This window comes from Tubulanus polymorphus, chromosome 8 (genome assembly GCF_964204645.1).
Source record: "Tubulanus polymorphus chromosome 8, tnTubPoly1.2, whole genome shotgun sequence".
In the NCBI taxonomy this organism is placed as follows: Eukaryota; Metazoa; Nemertea; class Palaeonemertea; order Tubulaniformes; family Tubulanidae; genus Tubulanus; species Tubulanus polymorphus.
The window spans coordinates 10,281,975-10,309,683 of NC_134032.1; the positions used below are offsets into that span (position 1 = coordinate 10,281,975).

At 39.3% G+C, this 27,709-nt stretch overlaps 2 protein-coding genes across 2 annotated transcripts; both read right to left on the bottom strand.

The window, feature by feature from the left end:
- Nucleotides 1-4,888: 4,888 nt before the first annotated feature.
- On the bottom strand, nt 4,889-16,562 carry LOC141910345 (uncharacterized). The gene is made up of 4 exons (XM_074801080.1): nt 16,515-16,562; nt 6,220-16,216; nt 5,764-6,023; nt 4,889-5,006 (listed from the first exon to the last, which is right to left on the bottom strand). The coding sequence occupies exons 1-2, from the start codon at nt 16,560-16,562 to the stop codon at nt 8,249-8,251; spliced, it is 8,016 nt and encodes a 2,671-aa protein (XP_074657181.1). The 3' UTR covers nt 4,889-5,006; nt 5,764-6,023; nt 6,220-8,248.
- On the bottom strand, nt 16,089-27,633 carry LOC141910278 (uncharacterized). Its single transcript, XM_074801008.1, has 10 exons — nt 27,543-27,633; nt 26,704-26,844; nt 20,179-20,274; nt 19,551-19,649; nt 19,128-19,358; nt 18,108-18,209; nt 17,940-18,038; nt 17,151-17,399; nt 16,756-16,806; nt 16,089-16,216 (listed from the first exon to the last, which is right to left on the bottom strand). Exons 1-9 carry the CDS (start codon nt 27,573-27,575, stop codon nt 16,762-16,764), a joined length of 1,095 nt encoding a protein of 364 aa, XP_074657109.1. The 5' UTR covers nt 27,576-27,633; the 3' UTR covers nt 16,089-16,216; nt 16,756-16,761.
- Nucleotides 27,634-27,709: the final 76 nt, after the last annotated feature.

Below are 27,709 nucleotides of genomic sequence, written 5' to 3' on the forward strand. Positions count from 1 at the left end.
CTATTGTATCATATTATGTAGTACAGCTTCTTTTTCTCTCTCTTATGCTGCAACCACCATGACACGTAGACACAAACATATCAGTTGATAATAATATCAAGACAGCGTTTTCTTGTGTTCATCATAGCCTAGAGAACACCATGACAGTTATAACGGTTCTGTAGAGCATCGGTAAATTCTCGTTCAATTTTTTAAAGAAAATGGAATTTGAAAGACGTAATTTCTATTTCAAAGAATCAGTACATATTACTAGGCCGAACATATCTATTTATTCTTTATTTGTCATCTGGAAAACCGGAAATCAGTATCAATTTTACACGGGTTCTAAAACCTCGCACAAACTGGTTATCATCTATCGGCATCCAGGCCACTAAAATACAAATAGGCCGGGGCTGAAACTAAACTAGGACTCGTAGTTACCGTCCGTTCATATAGTATCCATCTAAAACGCGGAATCAGTACCAGACCTGTTTCCAACCTGGTACATCCCTGGTTACTGATCGGAGATTCCTAGACATTGTTGTAGAGTCACCAGCACTCACTGGTGCTGTAGCAGAATTACAAATACACTACGGTGCTGAATGGGGAGGGACAAACCAAGGTGCCAAGGATCGAACCCGTTCTATAGATAGTGCACGGTAAATCGCTGCTAGGAGAAAAACTCGCGGACAATAAATAAAGATACTTAATTTCTAAGTTTAATAAGAACCTATTACGATTTTTTAACTTATCAATAGCTTATTCGTTAGATATTTCAAAACCATTTTCTTTTAGATAATCCATCAATAAGTACATCATATTTATTTACATACTTTTACTAAACCCTCGCCTGCCAGATAAAGAATCCATCGACTGCCACAGTAGCTTTCTCAACTCGACCTCCTATTGCTATACACAAATATCTATGAATTCTTTACAAAGGATCTATTGTGATATTAGTTCAGTGAAAATCCAAAAGAGGGGGTAGAACATCGAAATAGACTTTAGACCCCAGCATTAGCATCATGATCACTAGGAATCATGTCCACCAATAGACCCGGTTCGAATCTAGGACACCGGGCGTGTTGATCGCCGTAGACCCAGGGTTAGAATCTATCCCGCTAGAATTCAGATAAGTTTATTTGTGAACGGCTTAGCTAGCTGCGGGGGAAACGGGGTTGGACACGTCAACTAATATACTTAGGCAGGTTTCGAGTTCGAATCTACGAAGTTTTAATCATTGGGGCCGGTCCAATTTGCTAAGATGTCTTCTTCTCACAGGCCCCGGCACCATCGTACTTTTTTTTACAAATCATCTAGATTACGAAACATTTTTCAGGTGCCAATTAAGTTTGAAAATAACGCAACCATACGATTCAAATATCTTTATTTTGCATTAGTTACTATCTCATCAGACATGAAAATAAGAATTAGTGTTTTAATCGAATCCACCTTCACGCCTTCAATTATTTCAAACTCCAAAGAGGTAGATGCTAAGTTGGTATCGTGTAATTTCGAATCTAACAATTAACAATTCTGCAAAGTCCGAAAACGTTTCCTATAGTGCTAGTAATTTAGTCGGCGTTTCGACTATATTCTAATAGTCATCTTCAGCAATATAACTCGGACTTTGTCCATCGATAACATTGCGGGATTCTCAATTGCTCGTAGGTTTCATCCTCCCTCGGCAGGGATTCGAACCTGATCATGGCATCGCTACACTCAGCCGCGGCACGAACCGTGGCTATCTCGATGCCATCAGGTTCGAATCCCCGCCGAGGGAGGATGGGTCCGTTAGTCCATCGTTCATTTACCTTACTATTCTCCTCCTATCGCATGGCATCGAGGATACATTCCGACTGGTTGTCGCTCGCCTTGCATTTCCACTCGGCGTACGAACGACAAAAGCCATCAGCTCCATCACACGCGTCAAAAGCAATAATACAGAAAGACTGACATGATTTTCTATCCTCGGCAAGTTGACACTTTCCTACACAAAACATTCCCCAAGAATCTTTTTGCGCGCATGCGCCAATCACCAAATACCCTACAACAATACACCAGAAATTTCGGAAAAGTTTGAAAACCCGATGGTTTCATTAACCCCATACGACATCCTCAAATTACTCCTATAGACACTTCCAGAAAAAGATGTTTGCCTCCATAAATCCCCCTCCTACGACAACGTCCATCTACACCCCCGTCCTGAAGGTTCTTTCAAAAACATTTATCAACAGATTGAATCACCAAGGTAGGTAATCTAATGATGTCATTATGGGCTAGTCGACCAATCATATGTACCTACCTAAGACTCTACCAATCCACAAATGACGCGAAGACCTATTTTTCCTGTAGCCATTTTTTTCGCTGAAAAAGACAGGGAAACGGGAGTAACCGGAGTAAACGGGGAAGTTAGAGAAAATTGAATGCTGCATAAGCCAAGACCATTCTCTGAATATTAATGTCATTAAGGTAATACTCACATTCGATAAGAGGAAAAAAGAGTTGTTCAGTGCAGTCGTCGTTGCCTGGGATTGAACATGAGTGAAGTGCTAGAGATTTTGAAAAGCCAAATAAATGCACCTGCATTTGATGGTTGTGACGTGTACATAAAAATTCCTTTGTTCATAGAAATTACTTCATATATTTTAAAAATACTTATTAATCATATGATTTCAGAACTTTCTATACATTCAAGGCTTATGTTGTATGTATATTTGAAATTTTGAACTGAAATTTCATAGTATTATCACTGATCTGTTCGGCTCTGGGATCCAGTTTCAGTGTTGTAAATTAGATTCATACTATGAGTCAGAATTAGTTTGTTTTTCAATGGGCTAATTCTGTGGGGCATACCCGAAATTCAGACGCATCTATGTTTCGACGCTTCGATACTTCATCGCTGATAATGGGATATTGGCAACTACAGATGGCGTGACGAGCACTCAAATGATTGCGTAAAAAACTACTTAAATCTAAATACCTTTCGGAACCTTGATGTTTTTAAGAGATCCAACTTTTAAACTGGCTAAATTTATCAAATTTCGTAGGTCTAGATGTAAATAGATCCCTCCGGTAGTATGGAAATAGTATGTCGTAAATAACGTTCGTTATGTTTTCTGTTATTTCCTGTTTCTTTAAATAATTGTAAATACTGTTTTCCTCCATATACCATGGAAATGGTTGGAGTGTAATTCGTATTCGTATTGAGCTTTCCTAACACCTTTTTATGTAAAATTTTACAATTACTTAATGCTGTGAATAACAATATCCTAATTGAACTCACTAGATTAGTAAATGTTGGCCTCAAGTTACTCAAGTAAATTTCATGTATACGTATATATTATACCCATTATTATTCTATTCCATGTGTATTTTTGTTTTCATGTTTTAAGTTTTGTAAATAATACATTTTCATTGTATAAATTGATCTAACCTGTAACTCTATGTACCAATGTTTGGTTAGAGAGAAATAAACCATCATATTCTAATTTATTCTGAACTAAACCTAGAATCTACATTACTATACATTGCGGAGAAAAGATAACACCTGTTTGACGCGTGCAAGGCTGAATCGACGTGGAGCATTAGTGCGGTGATATTTCAGTGAAAATCCAACAGAGGGGGTACAACATCGAAAAACCCTTAAGACCCCTGAGAAAATGACGAAAAACTTCCCGAAATGAAAATATACAGTGACATGAATACGTTGATGAATTCGAAACATATTCAAATTACTCGTAAATTAATTAAACAGGCAACCTAATTATTTGTCTAACGTATTTGAACTTATTTCGAAACGACTGTTTCATTATCGTCTGACACCAGTTTGATGGGTTTCTGGTGTGGAATTTCTACAATTCAGTCGTTTCTAAATAAGTTCAAAATACGTTGCCTGATGAATTGACAAGTAACTTGAATAGATTTCGAATGCAAAGGTGTATGCTGTACATTTAACTGGTTACCATCTATTCAGCGTCTTGGTAATGAATTATTTTCTCCACAAAAAATTTACAATTAAGAAAATATGTAAGGAAGATGGTTGATTTACAATATGGAGAGGGACAACAAGCAAGCTATAAAAGCCGAACACAACAACAAGTGCTGAGGCGAGGTGCCCCAGTGCGTCCACATACCAAAGAATCATAACAGTCATAGGCACGTGTTCGAACCTCAGGCACTTCTGTTTATCCGATCTATACAACATAAAGACCACTTAAAGTCACCGTCAACAGACTGGGTTCGAACTACCTCGCGAATCTCCTGTAGACTATGCATTCTGCATCAGGATCGCTAGGAATCACGCGTATCAGTGGACCCGGTTCGAATCTGAGACACCGCAGGTCGTTCTCTCTTAGCGCAGGTCCGGGGTTCGAATCTGTCCCGCCGGAATTCGGATCAGATTATTTGCCAACGGCTAGCTGTAACCAAAATGCTGTTGGGCTCAACTGATCTACTGATATAGGCAGGTTTTGCCGAGTTAGAATATGTCAAGTTTGTCCGATCGTTCACGTCTAGGGTCCGAATAATGCACCATGTTAACAAATAAAAACCCACAGTTAGGTCTGTAAAACAGTTTATTTTTCCGGCAGTATCGAAGCTTTAACTAAACCCCTTTTTCACTGACCTAACTGTGGGTTTTTATTTGTTAACTCTACACTGAGATAGAAATCAGTTAATTGCAGTACTGCACCATGTATTAGTTCATTGATCTGGAGTTAGAATCTGCCAATATTGTCCTTTCCTCCTGAGCCTGGAGCCATCGTTTCTTTTTTTTGGTATTCCAAGGATCTTTTTATTTCAAAAATCATCTAGCTTGCGAAATGGTTTGTCAGGTTCCAATAACGCACTCGTTTTTGGGATAAAATATCTTTATTTTTCATTCGTAACTTATTGTACATCAAAAAACAGATCGAATTCAAATTTCAATTGATTTTTAGAGTTTTAGATTTTAAGTCGGAATCGTACAAGAAATTATCGAATTTTGCCACATCTTTTGGCGACGCATTCTATTCGTCGGAACAATTCTGAAAATGAAATGAATTTAGAATATATATTTCTCCGACTAAATTTAGGCGTGTACTTAGGCCCCTATTTTCATCTGCAAAAAAACATTTTGTTTTAGAGTCACTCTAGATACTCATGGCATGAAATGGTAATTTTTTTCAAATTGTCGAGGGGAGGGCCACAAACCCTTCCGGCGCTCGGTGTTCGTGTACCGTAATGTATATACGACTTGGCATAGTTGGTTTCGGGACCCTCCTATTCTAGATTTCTGGATCCGGCTCTGAATACAAAACTTTTTTCCACGCTACGACCAAACTAAATTCAAAACAATACTTACCGATAAAAAAGATTTCGAAATTTGAAATTCTAAACTCTGGTGGTAGCTGACAAGAAAAATACTGGGGCCAGTTTTATAGACTGGTATCAACTTTAACCCGGGGCTAACTTCATTCATTTTCAATTGAGTTAACCCCCTGGTTAAAGGTAATACCAGTCTACAAATCCGAGCCCTGTTGTTCTACTTAAAAAAATGTTTAAGGTTTGTAAATTCTATTTTGTAAATATCACTGTGCATCTCGACACAAATAGACCATTGGGTTAAAAATGAGCGCAAATTATCGCAACAATGGGGACCTCGAGGGACCGCCACAAAATGGCGCCTAGAAACTGGAAACTTCTTTATTGAATTGAATTAAACCTCGCGACGGGTTTGCCTTTTTGGTGTAGTGAACAATATACACTGAAAGCAGCCAGGTCCTTTAGTACATTTTTACCCACCTCGCTATTCTCGAGGACGGATTTACGGATACATTCAGCCGTGTCAGCGGCTTCTATGCAATCAACATCGGCCCTTAATCGGCACAAATTAATGCAGAAGTCTACCTCGAGTTCACAGTGCTGTTTACAGAAGCCATCGTTGCCCCCACAAGTCGCATCAGCAATCTCACAGCGAGACACACACTGGTTGCCGCCTGATACGATTTCACATTTTGATTCACAACTAATCACCTCCGCCCAAGCGCCAAGCGCCAAATACCCTACAACGATACACCCAAACATTTCATTGAAATAAAATTCGGACAAGTTTAAGAAAAGGGCTTCGTAAATCCCCTGTGATATCATCAAAATACGTACCACTCTGAAGCTTCTGCCAGAAATTGTTAACAAGATTAGAGGATAAGTGTAGGTAATTTAATGATGTCATAAGGGGAAATCGACCGATCATGTGCCTACCTAGAACTATCAATCCGTAAATGACGCATAAATTAGTTTTTCCCAAAGCCATCGTTTTTTCTTATAAGACCACTGAAAAGGACAGGAAAACCAGTAACCGGGGATCTACAATCATTCTTTATGAATGAATCATCTTACGTATAAAGCGATACTTACATTTGAAAAGTGATGAAAAATAGTTGTTCAGTGCTGTTGTCGTTGCCTGGGACTGACTGATCTGGAGTGAAGCGCTATAGAGATTTTGAAAAACAAAATCCACCTGCGAAGCTGTGATTGATGGTTTCGACATGTACATCATAAGTTAACCGTTCACATACATGTAAATATATTATCCCGATATATTTTCAGAAATGTGTTCACGATTGCAGAAATTTCTATACTTTTACAGCTTATGTATGTACACGCCTATAAAATGATTTAGAACTTACAACTCAGAACTGAATAGTATCTGATCTGCAAGACTCCAGGAATCAGTTCCACAGTTGTGAGTTATACAGAAATTCAAGAGCGGTCTAAGATAAACATAACCAATCCGATAACTTAAGTTTTGTTTGATATTCTCGTCCCCCTTTTGGACTTATGCCATGACTGTGCAACCGCCCCCTGGTTCTCGGTATACCCCCGCGAACATATTCGTTCGATAACAGAATTTGAAAGGCTTGCAATTTCCCAGATTCGCAATTAACTCAGTGAAAAATCTTTAGTACATACAGTGGAACCTCATTACAACGAACTTCACGGGACCAGAAAATCTGTTCGTTATAACCGATAGTTAAGTTATATCCAGTGTGAAATTAATTAAATGTTCTAACTAGGGACGAAATTCTATATTTGTTATATCCGATGAATCGTTTTATCAGAGTTGGTTGTAACGAGGTTCCATTTTATAAACGATTACTGCTTTCCATGATTCTCAGCTCAGTGACATATCTACAGTCCTAGCGCCACCTCGTTGTTTCTGTTGCTTTGAACATCTCGGTGAACTATTCGCGCCGGAATGTAGAATGAATTCTCACTGAAATCGCGTTTCTTTTCATAAATTTGTGTGTATTTCATCGTTAATCGTTTGAAACAAGACCAGAAAAATGCGGTTAACAAAATCATCAAATGCTTCAAATTTTCAAGTGAATAAGCGCCAATTTCTTCATTTCAAAAATGAAGATTACATTTCCGGCGATTACGGAAAAAAGCTACAGTAGACTCTTCTTAACTCAGTGCTGGTCACAAGTCGGTTAGCTGCTCAGAGTCGAGGCGAATCTCACAAAAATTTTGGAATCTGAAAAAGATTTCCGGACAGACAAAGTTACGATTCTCTGATTTTCAACTCAGCAAAATATGTGTTCCAGCGCTACCGAATAAGAAAAAAGTCTACCGCAGGGCCTACATACAAAATCATTCCTTTGAATCAATTTCAAGTTGGGCCATTTAAACATTCATCACATTCAATTTTCCATCATATCAATTTTCTTTCCATATTTATCCCAGAATTAAATTGTACATTATAACATATTGAAACAATTAAAAAAGCTAATTTATGCATACATGTATTATAAAATTTCACAAAAACTGCGGTGCAAAAACATATAATTCCATTTTACATTAACCAATTATAATACTTTGTTTTCTAGGTTAAAATAATAATCGTTTTAGCATAGAAAGTTGGCCAAGCCACTTACAAAAATGGCCGCTTCCAATAAATCCCCTAAGACATCATCATTTTCTTCAGCGACCTCTTACTTTCCCTAATTCCCCCTAAATCATGTAATGTATTTGCCACAATAACAACAAGAAAGCCTTTGAAGCGAGAAAACACGATTTGATGATGTCATAAGGTGATTAATGGAGGCGGCCATCCCATCCGTGTATATAAATCCTAATTCATGAAATGCGCGAGAAGCCGAAGAGGTTATTGACGACGGTCTAAAAACTTACAAGGCGGCAGTTTGAAAAGTGCCGCAACGAAATTCTTGATTAGGAAAATGTGTGGCAAAATTCAGCAACGAACAATAGATGTTCAAAATATTCTCATTCATAATCTCGTTTCCCCCTCACTATCGGTCGACCAGTCATCCTCACTCTCCTCGTTCACCATCGCTCCATCTTCCCTCATGTGTCTCTCCGAGTCATCGAACCGGCCGTCCAGGTTACCCCCATCGTCATTATCGATAGCAGTTACGTCTACCGATTCAGCATCCTTATTTGCTTCCTCTTTCCCAGCCTCCTCGTCGGCAGCCGTTAATGAGGAGGAATCGTCGTCGTCAGTCAGAAATTCATCGTCATTTTCTGTCTTATCGTCGCTTTCATTATCATCACCATCGGCGTCAGCGGCTCGTTCCAAGCTGGATTGAAGGGTGATGAATTCATCGCTGGTATCCGCGTCCTCTCCGGCTGATTGCTGCTCCTGATGCTGTTCATCGTCCTGGAGTTCATCAGTACCGATGGCATTAACAGCATCATCGACCCCGGGTGAGGCGTGTTCAGCTCCTTCATCCCAATCGGAATTCAAATCCTTGTTGTCGTCAACTTTTCCAAATTTCTCGCAAGTCGCAGTCGAGTGACCAGAATTTTCGTTACCACGACCACCGGAACAAGTAAAATTACTGTCCAGCTGAGGTATCAATGAACTGCATTTGGGACGGATAACATTTTCTCCTTGCGAAGTTACGTTTTCCTCTTGTGAACTGGATTTCGGACAAGTAACAGTTTCTTCCAGTCCGGAACTTGATATTTGACACATCAGATCGTTACCTTCCTCTTCGATCATGTCCAATCGCCCGGACAAGTTCTTCCCTAATTTTTCCTCGTTATTCGTATCATCTTCATTTTCCTCTATGATGCTCTCTAATCGATAATTACAACCGGATGGGATGGTGCCACTGTTCTCTGTCGAACAATAAGTATCTTTCATGCCGCCGTTGCCTGTGGTAAAAACATAACCGACTTCATTGTTGTCGTAAAATTTGTCGTCATCGACAACTGCGTAATCATCACTGTCATCATCAGTTTCATCGACATCAGCATCATCATCATCAGAGCTACTACTATCAATGATGAAAACGGCAGTGTGTTCGCTAGGTTCCTTCTCATTATCACCAACTTCAAGATCGTTCCAACTTTTTGAATCGACGTAGTCTGCATCATCATTGGCACATTGCCGTTTGTCGGTAAATTTCTGTCTCAGTTGTTCTTCGTTTTTCATGATGGATTCGACTTCTTCATCATTTCGAACCTCTTCGAGAATCTCAATTCGTTCCTCATTACCTTCAACTAGTAATCGCACATTCCGAGTTTGAAGACCATTTCTTCTATCGCATTGCACATTCCATGCCTCTTTTCCTCCTTCAATAACTCCAGTTGTATCTAGTCTTGGCACTTTTTCAAAGAGATATCGTTCGCGTTCCGAGGTTTCGTCTTTTTGAGCCTGTTCAATAATCACAGCGATAAATTGTGTGGCAAATTGATCCAACTGCAGTTCTGTATCTTCATCTTGCCGTAATTCTAACACATTTGCATCAGACGTCGAAGGAATCTCCTCCCAGGAATCGTCGACCTGGTGACAAGAATTCATCAACCTGGCGACCACGTCGACCGGACACGGGGATAAAACTACATTATCCAAATACTTGGCATCCAGTGACGAATCAAATTTCTTTTCATCTGAAACCTCAGCGACATCAACACTTCTCATTATTGAAACATCATTACTGCGTTTCATTGAACTTGTTTCAGGGATTTTTCCATTTTCACTTCTGTCAGTTCTTTCAGCATCATTTTCTACAAAGACTTCACTGTTTATCAATTTTTCATACTCATCACAAATTTTTTCATCCATGTCTTCACCTAATTCAACCCGACTGCGGCCACGTGACTTCGAAGCCCTGCTATTCACCACCTCCACTTCATCGTCGTACGATTTTGCAAGCTTCTTTTCATCGAGCTCGTTGATCGAGTGGCCTTCAGCTTCAAGACAATGAGCAGACGTAGATGTTTCGGTGCCACTGATATCGACGAACACAATTCGATCGGAATTGGCGCTGTAATAAACCGCATTGGCCGGCGTGATGTTCCACATCTGGTCGACATTCTGGAAAACTGGTAATTCCTGATTCGAATCTGATTTCTTCACGAGCAAATTCTCACATGCTCGACCTCTATTTCTGGCACATTCAGATATTGCAATATTATCCAGTTTATCATCAACAATCTTACCAGTATATTTTCTATCTCCTAAGTTTATCTCAATTTTGTCAATTTCCAACATTTCAGATTTCATATCCTCAACTGTATTGCGGTCATCCTTAATTGTCATGATGGCTGCATCTCCATTCTCCAAATCTGTACTGCAAGGGTGTTTAACTCCGACATTATAACTGATGATCTCAGATACACGAGAATTTTCCATATTCTCTTTTGGGTCAACAAATATTCTATCTTCCGTTTCTAGCCTAGCACTTCGCATGCTAGAAAAACCTTCAACTGGTTCAAAATTTTGCATTTTCGGCATACTATCTGCCACTACTTCTTTCGTAGAATCTCCAATGATGACCGAACATTCAAGGTTCGTAGCTAGGTCTCTTTCAAGATCAAAAGACGCTGCATCAGTTGTTATCCCTACTGTTTCCAATACTGGTTCCATCACGTCCCATGGATCTGGCAATAACTTTCTACCTGAGCGTTTGTTCGCTAAGGAAACCGATGGCGTGCTATGTCTGAGTGATGAGAAATCAGATGCCACGTCATCTTGACTATCCGCTATCAAAACATCATCATCGTCATCAACCTTATCGTTGATTTCAGGGGATGTATCATCGGTATCTATGCTGCAATCGGCGAGGCTTTTGTGTTCATAGCAGGACTTGCGATTGTCATCAAAATCACTGTCAACATTGTCGCAGTCGAAAGCAAGTTTTTTAATCGATTCTATGAAATCGACTTTACATTCCTCAGCGATTATTTCTGGCAACACGATTTCGTAGTCATCAGTCTGGGCATTATCGTTATCACCATCATCTTTTTGACTTTCGGCACTGTCAACTGAATCAATGAAGAGATCGGGGATGTTTTTTATCCCGACTGACCGTTGAATTAGGTTGGATTCCTTCTCAGAGTCAAAACAGACAGATTTTGCTTCGGAGCTTTTTCTGTCACTGGTATCGAGATTTCTGCAAGGACTGAATATGGCGGAATCTACATCGCTGAAAGTTGAGTCGACGACCAGATCACTTCGAGTAGACTCAACAAGTCCATCCCATTCTAAACTCGTATCAGCACCAGTTGAAACATTCAGACCTCCAGATGATCTTCTGTTTGACTTAAAATCGACCGGATTGTCCACAGATTGATGAGAATCAACACTAGTTTTCTTGGCAAAAGCGTCAGATATTTCAGAACTCTGAAATTCATGAGTATTCGAGCTTGATCCAAAATTAGCAATATAATCTGCATTTATTTCCGCCGCTTTCAAAAAATAAAATTCTGTTTCTGTTTCCAGTTGATCTTTTGGTATATCAGTCATCAACTCGGCTTTAATTTTTCCACCGATTTCTGCCAGGTCATTGCGAATATCATAAATTTTTACATCCTCTTCACCAGAAGATATGATTTCGCCATCGCCTTCATTTGCTTTCGCCTCTTGCACTCCACTTTCTATCTTATCTACTGCGGTAACTAAGGGAACGTTTGGACCAGTTTGAACAAAGGCACTTTCACTAGGTTCCATAAGCATTTTTCTTGGATCAGTCTGATCATCATTTTTTAGGAAACAGCGTCCAATACTGCGAGAAAACTTTGATTCTGGACATTCATCCATACTTTGCTTTGCTGTGATTTGGTCCCCAATAGTTTGGAAGTTAGATGGCAATGTTTTCATGGATTCATCATCAATATTATGTTTCTCCATCAGATTTACAGATGGCATTTCAAGGTTAGCATCAATATCAACCTCTTCAAAACAGGTTTGATCTTTTTCATTACTGTAAATAATAATTCCTTTCGGACTTTTATTCACATCATGCTCTGATATCGCTTGGTCCCTGACAGTTTTGCAATCAGGTGGAGCTGATGCTTCATCATTCAAATTATCATTTTCAGTTATTTCATCATGAAGTGAAAGAGGATTTCCCATTTCTATGTCAGATACTTGAGAACCATACTTTAATGACCGACCAGAGAGACAAGATGGTGAATTGTCTGCAATGACATTGAAGCGGGATGGTGACCGTTGTTCTTGATGCAATTTCCAAACCGACCACGCTTCTTTGCGATCGATTTTCATCAAATTACCGAATTTCTCTCTTACTTTCGGAGACATCGGTTGACTCGGCAAGATTTCCGCATCCTTACAACCTGGTTTCATTATACAGGTGTTCTCTCCGATGAAAAAAGCAACTGGTTTTTTCTGCAAGCTCAGAGCCGAATTCGATAAATTCACGTTGAGGTTATCGTGCACAGGCTCCTTCAGATTTAGACTTGAACAGATATCATCCACTATGTCTTTGCATAATGTCCGGACAGATGCAGTACCGACAGGTTTGACAGACTCACCATCGTTCCCGATTTCAGTATCCGAACTGCAATGTTCATCATAAGCAATATATTCACATTCATTTGATTTTGAATCAATGACTTCTTCTTTACTATAATCTGTATCTACAACTATATGTGTTTCTTGCAATTCATCCACATCGCTATCCAACGCAACAGGTAATATACCATTATCAAATTTTACCGCCTCATGTTCCTGAGTTTCTTTAGAGTTGTACTGAAATTCCACTGCCTCATTTTCTTGAGGAGATTTTTTCTCAACGTCATATGCCACATGCTCTTGGGTTTCTTCAGAGTTTAGTTCAAAATTATCAACTGGTTCCAAATCCCCATTAGAAGGAAATTTCCCAATTACATTGTTATTTACAGGTGAAACATCATTATCAACTTCTACCGTCTTATGCGTTATGGGATCTTCCAAGTTCTGCTCAGAATTTACAACTTCAAGTGGTATATTATTTTCATTTCTATCCGGAGTGAAGAGAAAAATATTCTTATCACCTCCAATTACCTCAGGCTCACTGAAATCTTCACCACTTAGTGTAAAATCAACTGGTTCTAAAGTTGCTATAACATTTGCAGTGTTCACATCGCGATCAGCATCGAATGTATCAGCATTTTTTACATCTGGAGCGATTACATGATAGACTTCAACATTTTCCTGTTCTGGATTATCCATTGCAAGCTTCTGGATATCTTCCTGTCCAGTTTTACAGGTGCATCCATTGTCTGGTTGGTCACAGTCTTCAGCTTCGCTCTCTTGAATATTTTCATCAGCATCGTGAATGGACATACTTTGTTTCGAGTTTCTTGATTCAATCGATGACAGCCTCTCATCAATATTCTTGACCAATTCCACATAGCAGATAACATCATTCTCTTGCACTATAAAGTCATCTCGTTCAGTAGTTGCTCCATTCGAATCGAAAATGTACTTCCTGTCGATTTGAAGATCATCGTTGAATGGATTGCTTAAAACCTTATTCGGCGATTCTTTTTTAATGGATGAATACTCGTCCCAGGCTGTAACAAGATCTGTACTGTTTGAGCTATTATAGCTACTATGATCATCGAATTTTCCTTGTGAAAGGTGATCGGACATTTTCTGACAGCTTTCATCATCATCATCATCATCATTATCAAATTCCACTTCTCTATTAAGTGCCCGTGATTGTTTGAATTCACTTGAACTCATAGCTTGAGTTGTTTGTGACGCTGAACTCAAAGGTGATTGAAAATCATTTAAAGTATCATCCAAAGCGGCGTCATCATTGTCTACAGCACTTAAATAGTCTTCAACTTCATCAGTAATATTTTCAGAGCGTCCACTTTCTTCAATTCTCTCATTTATCCTGCATTCTACGTGGTCTGGTCTACCAAGACATTTGACAATTTTATCACTCATTTCATTCCCATTTTCTTCCACATTTCCTTCCTCTCCCAAGACATTTTTTTCTTCAATAGCGAATGCAGGGTAATGATTTTCTTCTAATTCATTCGTTACGCTTTCAATTTCTGAACCTATGTCGATCAAAATATTTTCTTCAACATTATTGCTATTAACTTCTGCATTCATTTCAAAATCTACCTCAAATCTCTCAGATTTGCTCTCATTTTCTAAACTATCACTCACGAAAAGAATATCTTCAACATTTTCATCAGCTTTGGAATGCTCCACTATTTTTTGGCCATCTGCCATTTCTGTCATACGTTCAGATGAAGTTTCCAATGTGTGTGAACCCACTTCTGTCTGTTCCAAGGTCGTATTGAAGGCGATTTTAAAAGCAGATATTTTATTTATTCGCATTTGAACCGGGAAATATTCTCCATCGAAATCCTCCATTCCCTGCTCAGTTGATTTATGATCATTCTCCAAATCTACTTCATTCGTTTCAGAAGAAGTTGACAATTCAGAATTCATAACTTCTGCAGGTGATTCTGCGCTCGGTTCGTCAACTGGCTTATCAATCAAATTAACATCATATAACTCGGATATGGTGGAAAATTTTTCAGCTGGTTTAATTTCAGAGCCACTCTCACTACAAACATCCATCATCGTATTAATACTTTTAGCAGTCAGATCCAAAGTCGTGTCAAATGCAATTTTCAACAGTGATTGTCTTTGAGCTTCAAGGCAAAGATTTTCACGTGAAAGAGTATATTCTTTTTTGAAATTCTGTACATGTTGTTCATTTTTCAAATTTTCATCAATCTTAAGCTCATCTTTCATTTCATCTTCGACGACTTCATTTTCAACTCTTCCATCAATTTCGAATCCAACCTCAAGAACTTCTCCAGGACATTCATTCGTGTTCTTTACCCCGTCGACAACAATTTTCTCATCTCGAGGAATAACTTCCGTGTCCAGATTTTCATCCTCCACAATTTTTGAATTTTGGATAGTTTCAATTTTACCCCGGTCTGCGCGTGTTTGATCTAAAGTAGTATCGAATGCAATTCGGAAATCACAAGCGTTTTGGGCCTCGCGAGTCAACGACTCATCCGAACTCGACGCCAATGGTGTGAGTGAGTCGAGGGTGTCCGACTCACAGTTAGATACACAAGTGAACATCTCAGAGCTAGAAGTATTCAAACTAGTCTCATTGGACCCCCAAAGCGAGGTTACATTTTCGATGGTATTTTTGTAATCAATCTTTGCAGTTATTTCACCATCATTTTCAGAAGTAATTTCGGTTTCACAATCGGGTTTTGTATTGTTAGCTATTTTACTATCATTCTTAATCTTTTTTGAATCATTTTGAATTTTACAGTCATCTTCTGTAGCTATTTTACAATCATTTTTAGTGGTTATCTTAGAATCGTATTCACAGTCATTCATTATAGCAATTTTACAAACATTTTTGGTTGCTAGGTCACAATCATCCATCGCAGCAATTTCACAATCATTTCTCGTAGGAACTTCACAATCAATTTCAGTAGCAAATTCAATTTCACAATCCTTTTTGCGACAAGAATCTAACTCTACAACATCGGCAATCTCATTTTTACCATCATTTTCGCAAACCGATTTCTCCCTAGTGACCACAACAGAAAGTGGCATAGAAATTTCGATTTCATCATTGCTTCGTGATGCACAGAAAGAACCTGACTGCGTATCGGAATTAATGATAATTTCATTATCACCAACTATCGAATCTATATTAAAAACATTATGCGCTAGGTGCTCGTTATTGCTATTTACATAATTAGCCACGCCTACAAGCGATTTATCATCAATATAACTATTATTATGATTGTTATTGTGAGCGTGATCTTCCGCTTCGTTCGGCAGAAGACAGACATCGACATCTGCTTCGTTGTTGTTACGGAGCAGCCGATTGGCTGGTTCGTTGTCAAGCGGACTCGTCGTCACCACGTCGAACGACTGATTGGCAGCGAGTAGAAAAGAACCGTCTCCGTCACCCTGAATATCATCACCGTCTACTTCTTCATCCTGGGAAAAATAAACCAAATTTATAACATTTCAACCAGCTTCGTAAATGCTCCTATGACTTCATCAGCAAATAGAGACGCTATATGATGGGTAGACCGATATGATCTCAGTTATTTCCATCCCGTTCTTGTTTCTTTGATGATGAGGTTTAGTTAAAAACATCAAAACATAAGAAGAAAAACTCAATTTACATATCGTCAATTTCGGGTCCACATCAAGATAGACACCATAGACACTTTCAGAAATGATAGCTTCATCTATCAATCCCCATATGACATAATGAAATTGATCTGGAGACCCTTGTTTCAGAAAATATGGCCTCTTCAAATAAATCTCCCGATGACATCATCGAAATGCTCCCATCAACTAATCCAGGATTTTTCTATTAGAAAAGATGGCTGCCTTCACCATTAATCCCCCTATGGCATCATCAAAATGTGAATTGTACGATTATTCCTGACACAACCACTTAATGGAGTCGGCAACCGGTACACTTTTAAGGAGTCACATGCTTATAATGATTCTAAAGTGTTTCTCACCCTTTATCATAATTTTTTCTCGAGTTCAGCAATTAATTCTTTACTATCATTCTGTAAACGAATAAATAACAATAAACAACAAAACAATGAAATCAACAAAACTTTGCTCAACTTGGACGGATTGAAGAATTTTGATATCCACGAAATACAGATTCGGCTGGTTATGGTTATGTAAATTGTTCAAACTAGAATGAGTTTTTACATCGGGCAAATTTTTTCAACGGACCAATCTGTCTCAAGTTTCACAATTTTTACGGATAACTTTTATAACCGAACGATAAAACATTAACATTTGAACTTCAACAAACTTTTTCAAAAATCTAATTTTTTGAAATTTGAAAAAGAAAATCAAAACTGTACGATTTCGAAATCGTTGAAATAAGTTTTGGACATACCTGCGGAGTTACAGCCTGGTCTCCGGCGCCATTCATCAGGATCTCATCTTCGTAAAAATAATCATCATCATCGTCGTCCTCATTCGCATGGTCCGGTTCCGAGTCCGTGTATTCGTCCGTCGTTACCTCGGGACGTCGGTGTATCCACGGCGACGGCGGTCCGTCGATGAATTCCACTCCGTCCGTGTACGGCGCCAGATAACCTTTTATGTGATCGGATTTGGCGACGTCGAAAGGAACTTCTTCGCGCTACAACAAAAAGAAATTCAAGCTTAGATTTTATTTAAAACTGGGACTGAACAACATGGAGTAATCATTCATGAATTAACGTAGGTATCAATCTGCAGCCTGTAACCACCCCGCTTGTAAGTGTGAAGTGTGGGTAATCACTTTTTTAAATTTCTGATAAAATGAAGGTCAAGTCCTGAACACCTGCCAAGTGTGGACAATCAATTTTTGAAATGTCCCGTGTCTGGCGTTTAGTTCATTTTCGATAAGAAATATCTCAGGTGAAGTGCTGAACACATGAGAAGTGTGGATGATCACTTTTCAAAGTGTCCTGATAAAATGTCTAATGTCTGGTGTTTCTGGTACCGGTACTTCTTTTTCAATCAAATTGTCTCGGGCGAAGTACTGAACGCATGTGAAATAATGGATCTAATATCTAATATCTGGTGTTTGTTTCTGATCAAAAACATTTCAGGAGTAGTTGACTTGTGAAGTCTGGACGATCAAATCTCTAAGAGGGGTCCAGATTCGAGGCTGGCCCTGATATTATTGTATACTGACCAGTCCTGATAGATTAGTCTCAGCGGCTGCATCTAATAGTAGTTTAACTATAGCATCGTGTCCTCTGTTCGCCGCCCAGTGTAAAGCTGTCCATCCATTCTGCGAAAAAAAATACCTCATTTAAAATCGGCAACATTAAGTTTATCATTGATGGATGCCAGGTCTTACCGATCCCTGAGAGTTTATGTGGCACTCGTGGTGATTGAGCAGAACTCTGACTGTGTCCGTGTGACCGTGATACGCGGCGAACATCAACGGTGTAAAATCCGCCTGAAATATTTGAGAATAATCATCGAACTGATTATCTATTAGACCAGTATGAAACTGCTACCGCAATCCATTCACTTCCGAATTCCCTGTGTTTTCTTGGTAAATGCAGAACTTTTCTTGTGTTCTGATGAACGGCAGTAGGGAAGACCCGAGATTTGTTATCTCGACAGACCCTTCACCAAATCCTGGAGCGTGGATCATATATGCATTATGTTACGCAAGACTGGTACGCCTTAACCACCAAGAACATAAGGACCCAGTTCCACAGTTCTGAGTTAGAGTTAACTCTGAGTTAAAGTTAGTTCATTTTCAATGAGTTAACTCAGGGTCAAATCTTAACTCAGAACTGTGGAACTGGACCAAGGTGAAGAGAGACCCAAGTATCAAGCTAGCCCAGCAAATATTTGGACTTTCAGTTAATAGTTTTCGTATGAATTTTGAAAAATACCATATGAAACGACGATTCCTAAGTTGAAAAGTTTTTGAGAAGCATGGAAACCCTGCTGGCAAACTAAACACCATTCATTGTTTTCCAGTGCTTTCCCGGCATTATCCCTGAGAGATATTGGTTCCAATGTATTTTCTAAACTGACCATTATACTGACCATACTGATTATTAAACTGTCATTTAAACTGACCATCAAACTGACCAGTAATCTGACCATCCAATTGACCAGTAACCAAATCATCAAACTGACCAGTAATCTGGCCATCAAACTGTCCATACAATTGACCAGTAATCTGTCCATAAAATTGACCAGTCATCTGACTACACAACTGACCATCATCATTCGCTTGAACCTATATGGATGACCCTTATGGGCAATTCGCGAAGTAAGTACCCACAATCAAATTGCAGATCTACGGCTATTTCTTTTTTAAGGAAAGACCTCAAATTTAGAAAACGTTCAGACTAACCTCTCCTTCGGAGCTGCTTTTCATGTTAATATCGCACCCGGCATCGAGTAGTTGCTGAACTATTTCGGAAAGTTGTTCCTCTTTTTCAGTCACTCGACTACGACACGCCTCGTGAAGGGCTGTTCGTTCGTCCTTGTTCTTAATGTTCGAGTCGCTACCGTTTTTCAGTAACATTTTCACCGCCTCCAGGTGGCACCAGTAGGCGGCGCACAACAACGGAGTCCATCCATTCTGAATACGACAAAACATGAAACCTATAGTATCTTGAAACTAACAACATTTAAAACATTTCTTTAACTAAGAAAAGTTGAAGAATTTTTGTAGAATATTTTCATATTATTGAAAGAAAAATAGTTGATATTCAGAATGAAATTTGTCATCATAAAAAATCGTTTAACGCGAGTAAACGAATCCTAAACTTACGTTGTCCTGGCAGTCTTTTTCCGAATCGGCGTCGAGTAACATTTTGATGATTTCGTCGTGACCTTTCATAGCGGCGTGGTGTATCGGCAATTTTCCACCCTGGAAATAATTACAAACGTTATACACTATGAAACGCGGCCGCCTTTTCATAATTAAAGATCGCCTTTAACCCTTTCGGTGATGGTTAATTATAATGCCCTACAGCGCTGGCGATAATTCGAAAATGGAGAAAAATTCCACCCCAGTGCGTTGAATAATAGCAAGAATACATGATGAGGATGAATTTTTGATAATAGGCGTACCGCTATATCGTGTCTATCATTAGTTACTACAAGAAAAGGAGGCCAGCTCCATAATTCGCCATACGACATCTTTACAAATTGCCCCGTAAAGACACTTCCAGCAAAAATGACTGCCTCTTTAAATCCCCCTTTTACATCAAAGGCAGTCACAGGCAAGATGGCCGCCTCTGTGAATCCCACTAGACATTATCGAGTCACCAAGATGGCCCCTTCCGTAAATCCTCCTATGACATCATTTTCATCGTTACAAACCCCTTCACGACACTCCCAGCAAAGATGACTACCTCCATAAATCCCATGAAGACACGATCGAGAAGAGTCCTTACCTCATCTTTGACGTTGATGTTACATTTGGCTTCGATCAATAGTTTGACGACTTCTGGTTTACCCTGAGACGCCACGTGGATCGGACATGATTTATTCTGTAAAACATCATCAAATTAATACCGGTACGTGATTCATGATAATTCTATTAATCAATGATCCAAAACAACTTATTCTTTATTGCGATACTGAGAACTCTGTTCTACTCAGAGGTAATATAACCGTTTAAACCAAAGATAACTAGTGATAACTCAGAGATAACCAACCATTCAACATGAGATTACCATAATCAATCAGGTATAACCATTCAACTCGGAGATAACCATTCAACTCTGAGATAACCATTTAACTCAGAGATAACCAACCGTTCAACTCTGAGATAACCTGTTCAACTCTTAAGATAACTGTTCAACTCTTGAGATAACTGTTCAACTCTGAGATAACCATTCAACTCTGAGATAACCATTTAACTCGGAGATAACCAACCATTCAACTCAGAGAGATAACCGTTCAACTCATCAGAGATAACCGTTCAACTCATCAGAGATAACCATTTAACTCAAGAGATAGCCATTTCACTCGTATTGTTGTAGAAAAAAGCCCTCATTTGCCTGATCCTGAATTATATATCACGGTTGTTCCCTTTCTTAAGGTCTCAGACTTGAGAGCAAGGTCAACTGCATTATCCAACTCAAATCGATCAAACAGACGTGCCAGTTAAAAGAAATATCCAGAACTCTTCCTCACAACAAGGGGACTAGCAACAAACAAGAACCAGAATTCATTCTTGCATGACTCATGAACGGTAAAAATGATAAAATCCGAGTTATAAATTTATCCGAATAACCGTAACGTAGGTAAACGGACTGGATTTTAACATCGCCGACAGCTGTATAGATGAGCGTGTGAGCGTACTGTGTAAGAGGAGCGGATGATGAGTAAAGTGCAGTACGTGAGTTTCTGACTCACGGTCAGTGTTAAAACCAACCGAGCATCAATGAGAACCGATGTATAAATCATCATCGCTGCAGCTGAATCACCTCTCCTCGTATATAGAGTCTTAAAAATATCAACTGCACTGGGTTTGATTTACCCAGTGACTTCTTGACTGTTCGTTATTGACCTCAGGGTCCGGTTCCACATGAGAGTTAAGAGTTAACTCAGAGTCTTTTTTTCTCTTAATTCCCTCAAACCACTGAGTGCTGCCACGCAGGGCATTATTAGCGGGTTCGATGTTGCTTTTTCCCAATGGGGGAAAGAGACAAGAGAAGAACCTTCGACCAAGAAACTCGCCACCAGGGTTTGAACCCATAAACCCTTGATGGGACCAGTGTGACTGGCAGCTTAACCCACTCGAGTTAACACAGAGTTAAAATCAGTTCATTTTCAATGTTTTAAATTTGATTCAGAACTGTGGAACTGGATCCTGGACCCATCCGCGGCTAATACAGAGGGGTTGGTTCCGAAGGTCTTAACACTCTTTAGGGCGAAGTAATTACTACAGGGTTCTTACGGGTTGACCAATTTCATTTTCCGTACCCAGATTATAGATATATATGTACCATAGCCTAAAGTTACATCAGGCAATCTCGGAGCTTTCATACTAACACGACAGATTCCCTTTACAAGCATTTTTGACGGAATCATGCCTTTGTTTTACAGAAAGCATCGTTTTCAGATTTCTAAAAAAAGTTGTGCCCTTTTTTATACAAGAGACATTTTTGACATCAGAAATTAGGCTAACCCATAATAAAAATCGACCCCGAATCTGTGGAACTTGGCCCCGGATTGTGACACCGAGTCCGGAGTCGAAAGGCCACGTTCCAGTTCCCGAACAGAGTCAAAATTTCTAATGTTTTGATAAACAATCTGGATTAAACGCTGGAAACGGGGCAAGGACTCAGTTCCACAATTGCGAGGTATAGTTGCATACCAATGAGTTAAAATTACAGTTCAACGATCGAATCAAATTCTAACTGAACCATCACTGTGCACGGTACTATGTCCAGAGAGTCCCATGAATGGCCAACAAAAAATCAACCCCAGTCGCTTGCTGGTTCAGGCTGGTCGGAAAATTGTTTGGATGAACCCGGCACCGAAATATCCAATCATGTACTTCAATTTTAACAAAAATTCTCTGTTAACCCTTTCAGTGCGTCTACACTGCAGTGCGGTGTATAAATCAGTGATGGATTTTGCTAGTACACCGCACTGCGGTGTATTGATGTAATTAGTAATTTGTAATTATCTCTATTGAAAAATGGCAGAAAGTGTCAAACATAGTGAAATACTAGTAACTAACGATACACCGCACTGCGGTGTAGACGCACTATAGTGGTATTCCCATTGTTCAACACACTAGGGTGGAATTTTTTAGAATTTTCAAATTTACTCCAGCACTATAGGGTATTAATTAGTCAGCACTGAAAGGGTTAACTCGACCGCCAATTGCACACAACTAGGCCTATATCTTTACTTCGATTTCCGATTTCAGAATCTCGCTCCCGGCAGGTGTGGTGGGTTTGTAAGGAACACCAAATCAAAACAAATCAAACAAAATCTACTAATCAAATAGAATATCGGGGTCAATCCTTATTCTAAGATAAAGAAAAAGAAAACTAGAGTCACATCTACTGTGGATACCTAATGTTGACTATGACAATGAATCTAAGCATCTAACTGGGCCGGTTTATATGTCAGTATTCTCTCTACCTACATTTTACTTACCCGCAACGACATTCTGAGAGACGAACCGGTTAAAAAACCTGCGTCCACCGCACGATCAATACAGAGAGAGACGACTAGAACGGTATTACGCCGCTAAACAGAGCAACAAGTAATCCTACACAACACACAACAACAGCAGCAGCAGCAGCAGCAGCGGTAGCAGAGATGACGGAAAAATCAACGATTTAAAACACAACGTTTTAAATAAATCCTCGAAAATCCATGAGATCACGATTCGAGAGAGCGAGAGAGGAGAGAGTTAGCGTAGGCCAAGAGCTGCTATCTGCTGATACTCGAAAAATCGCAGTCTAGAATAAACATCGAATCACTCGCTGGTGCACTGCAAACACACCGCTAACACACTGCCACTGTATATAAAAACTCCTGCTCCGATATCGAACATGTGCGAGCTCGCCGTAAAGTTCACTTCAACAACTCCAAAAAAACAAGATGCGTTAGTCAGGTAATTTGCTATGAAATGAAATGTTCACTCGCGAATGGTTCCCGAAAGAATTGATCAATTTTACTCCAAGAACTCCAGAAATAACAAATCTGATGATCCCGTATTTGACTACCGAAAATAACGCCAAGAACTTCCGAGAACTGTTCGCCCCGAGGTTATCCAGAGATACCTATTAGAATTTACTCCAAACAACAAGATGTGACGATACTCTATTTCTCTACCGAAAAGATAACGCCAAGAACTCTGAGAACTGATCGCTCCAAGGTCCTCCAAAGAGAATACGTGCCTATAAAATTTCACTCCGACAACTCAAAAAAATACATGCGATTATCATACCGTATTTTTCTACGGAAAATAACGCTAAAGAACTTCGAGAACTGTTCATTCAGATGTTTGCATTGAGTTTTACTCCAACGCTCGAGTGATCCGAATACTTTTTATTATGGAAAATCGTCAAAAACTTCGGTTCGAGGTTCTCTCCACTGCGATGAAGATGCTTACATTGCACTTGGAGAAACTCAGCGTTCACCGCTATAAAGCTTGACACTCTGCGATTAGTTTAACAAAGAGAAGTGCGTTCTCGAAGGAGAATCGAAACTACAAAATCTTCGCAAACGCCGGGAGCAGCTCGAGCCCTTGTCGACGGAATGAACTCATACACAGTAATATAGATATGAGAAATTCAGTTGAATTTTCCACTAGTAACAACACCGTACGGAGCCGACTGAAAACGGCTGCTACTCGCCGCCGCCACGCTGAGCTTAAAGGAAAATATCTCTCGAAAAAGCTGGCGGTTTTTATACCAATAGTTGAGAGCAGCAAAAACAGCTTGTTTTCATAATCAGGAGGCAGAGAGTTGATACCGCTTTAACACGATTCTCAATAGCGATAATAAACAACGTCAGAACTGTGAATGATAATAATATTGTTGTTCGTCGAAAAGATTTTTACCGCGGATAAGCTCAGGGGATAAACCACTAGACCGTGAACTAACAAGAGTTTTAGATTTGAGACCAGTTTTAGCTTGATTTTCTTTTCAGAAATTTTTTGTGATAACCTAAATTTTTTCAAGTTCATTTTCAACGTCACGATTTTATGGGATGTGGCATGTTGAAATACATATAGGCCTATGAAAATCATAGGATCAACTACAGGACCATTCTAAAAAGGTTCTACCTCCATGCTCAGGTAACAGTCATATTTTTAAACACGCCCTCTAGGCGACAATGGTTTTTGGGCTCGGGTTCGATCTACGAAATAACCAAACATTAGCTCCCATCGCAATTTGGATACCAGTATATTGTATCTAGGGCCAATAGCTAAATCTTTTCAAGGCAACTTTTTGAATATCGATCCCATTCCTTAATAATGAGGTCATCTTCAAGGTTTTGGCTGAAAAACAGAGTTTTCATTGCCTAGTTCTGCCGCTAGGTGGCGTACTCGGCCCGTTCTTTTCAATCACTGCATAACTAGAACCCCATATTATCATTGTTAGTATGATGATATCATTGTACCCAAGTTTCATCAAGATTGACCCACCATTAATGAAGCTAAGTACATCTAGCTGAAAGACAGACACATAGACAGACTGACTGACAGTGCAAAAATTAGTGTCTCGTAACCGTGGCCTGAGAACCAATTAGGCCTAGGCCTATACCAAAAATTCATAAAGATTAGTCTTAATGAATTTTTGCCTAATGCTGAATTTCAAAAATAGATGACTGCCTCCATAAATCTCCCATGACATCATTCATTATCTACCACATAAAAGCTCACAAAAATGTTGCTTTCTAAGCCCATAAAAGTTGATGATAATGTCATAGGGAGAATTATGGAGGCAACTCACGGACATTACATAAGGCATTGAATTGTATCGAAAAAAATCTTCCTTAATGAATAAGGGTTTTTTTCAGACTAGGCATCTCGAAGTGACCTTTGAAACTTCTTGAAAACCATTAATAGACGCAGCAGCGCGAACAACAGCGACAGAAAAACACAGGGAATCACGCAGACTAGACTAAAGAACCTGCCACTAACAATCAACTTCAACCACTTGTTGAATATGAAACCTTCAACAACTGGTTCAATTTACGGAGAAGATTTTTGCGCCAGCACCGGGTGATAAACTTAGTTTTCGAGCGTCAAACATAAAGTCGTATGAAGAACAGTTAAAAAAAGACCTTGAAAAGAATAACAGCCAACTCGGAAAGAGATCGATTCTGAACGGTGATGTTCCGGTACATTAAAAACATAAGCAAACTGTCCGTTTGAATGCTACGCATCCACCAAACTATGCACTGTATATTAGAAAACAAAACTGCTCCCTGTGTACAACTTTTACTTTTAGGCAAACTCAGCACCAGATCTGAAGTATCAACTGCGCACCCCTTGACGGAGAAACCCATCCTCATCGGAGCTGCACCGTCGATGTCATACAACTACACTTCGGATACCCCAGGACCGGATACTCTCATTTGGAAAATTTGCGTTTCGAAATGTGCTTCCTTTCTATCTAGTCAAAGCGCAGGACAATCAACTTAGAGGACTTCTACATCAACATCTACCCGAGAAAAAACTAAAATAAACTATCGGATTATTTACACGTAGAAAACAACCAAAAAATTGAAAATGGACAAAATGATCTTCAACCTTGTAATATAGCTATTTCCATGTATTAAATTAGGCAGCCGAGAAAATTCAACCTAATCAGTCGTTTGCCGGTTCAGGCTGAATGGAAGATTGTTTGAATGAACCGGAACCGAATTTCCCAATTATGTACTTCGATTTAAACAAAATACTTTTGTAAACTCGACCGCCGATCACACAACTATATCTGTACTTCGATTTCCGATTTCAAAATCAAAACCCCCTGATTCGCTCCAGGCAGGTGTGGTGGGTCTGTAAGGGACACTCAATCAAAAAATCAAACGAAATTTTCCAACCAAATAAATAACAGGGACAATCGCTATTTTAAGATCAAAAACATCGGCAAAAATGTTGTAGTTTTGAAATAGAATAGCCTCAACATATTGAAATGGTATCAAAATCTGATATGGTACGGTTAACCTGGGCTTTTATTAGTCTGGATACTCTTTTACTCAAATCATACCCTAAACTGTGGAACTCGAATCAAATCAAACCCACACAACCAAAGACCTCGATCCAAAGTCAAATCAAACTTACTCAACTGTGGAACTGGGTCCAGAGTTAGATTCAACCCATACAGCTGTGGAACTTGGACTTAGTCAAATTAAACCCATTCAACCATGGAGTTTGGTAGATTCAAATCAAACTCACACAAAATATGGATCAGGTCCCGAACAAATATCGTACTTACACTGTCCCAAGATCTCCAATTGACGTCGACTCCGCTTTTAATCAGTTTTTCCACTTTGATCCAATTGCCATAGCCGCACGCCTCCCAGAATAACTGATGCCTCGTGACTGCCTGGGCCATACCGAGATTCTGCACCAGTTTCTAAAATTAGAACAAACTGGAAACTCATTTTGCAATCAACAATTTAGTTTGATAAGGGTGTGGACCTTGGCCTTCATATTGAATTGAGGTTGCCCCATTTTTTCAGGGCTCAGTTTCACAAAAAAGATTAACTCAAATTTTTTGTGTAACATTTTTGTGAAATTGCCACTGGTTACGTCATGTTTTCAATGAGGACAACAATTCGAACTCAACAGTTTTAGGCTTAAACTCTTTTTTGAAACTAGGTCCAGGGCTAAAAAGTGGCATCAACTGGCTCCACGCTTTTTTGGCGTAGAATATTTCTAAATGCACCCAGATATAATCTAGTAGGACTAAAGGCGCCAACTGTTTAAAAGACGGTCCGATTTAGCAGACTAGGCCTAAATTTCATTTATAATAATATACTACACTAGCCCCACACACAGGCCAAAAAAGCTAACAACAACATTAAATTAGTTAGCCTAAAATTCTTTCAGCAACTTTACTAAATACGAGGAATGGATATCAGATCCAGGCGAGGAAACCCTGCATAATTGTCGAATCGACGAACTGGAGGGTAAAATATTTTCCAATATCGAATAAAGTGCGTTTGTATTGAATTGAACAAGGAAGTGACGAGAAAACCTCGATTTTGAACCCGGTTCAAGTGATTTCGAAGGAACGTCACCCTTTTAAAAATCGGGAAGCTCAATGCATACCTTGACGCAAGCGTCCGTCGAATTTTGACTCATTTTAATCTGTTTTAGGGGCCGAAAACTACACGAAAAAAGAATTTTTTGTCAAACCAGGAAGTAATGACTAATACGAGATGGCGCCACTAGACGGGTGTATAAATTGAATTCAAGTAATTTTTATTGTGACAAGG

Bases quoted from the DNA above. Each gene is read 5' to 3' on its own strand.
- LOC141910278 (XM_074801008.1), bottom strand. From the start codon at position 27,575: ATGAGTCAAAATTCGACGGACGCTTGCGTCAAG. The intron at 20,275-26,703 runs GTAAGTACGATA...GATGTTTTACAG, and splicing joins ATTGGAGATCTTGGGACAGT to AATAAATCATGTCCGATCCA. The intron at 19,650-20,178 runs GTAAGGACTCTT...AATTATTTCCAG, and splicing joins ACATCAACGTCAAAGATGAG to GGTGGAAAATTGCCGATACA.
- LOC141910345 (XM_074801080.1), bottom strand. From the start codon at position 16,562: ATGTCATCGGGAGATTTATTTGAAGAGGCCATATTTTCTGAAACAAGG. The intron at 16,217-16,514 runs GTCTCCAGATCA...TATTTTTCCCAG, and splicing joins CCATATTTTCTGAAACAAGG to GATGAAGAAGTAGACGGTGA.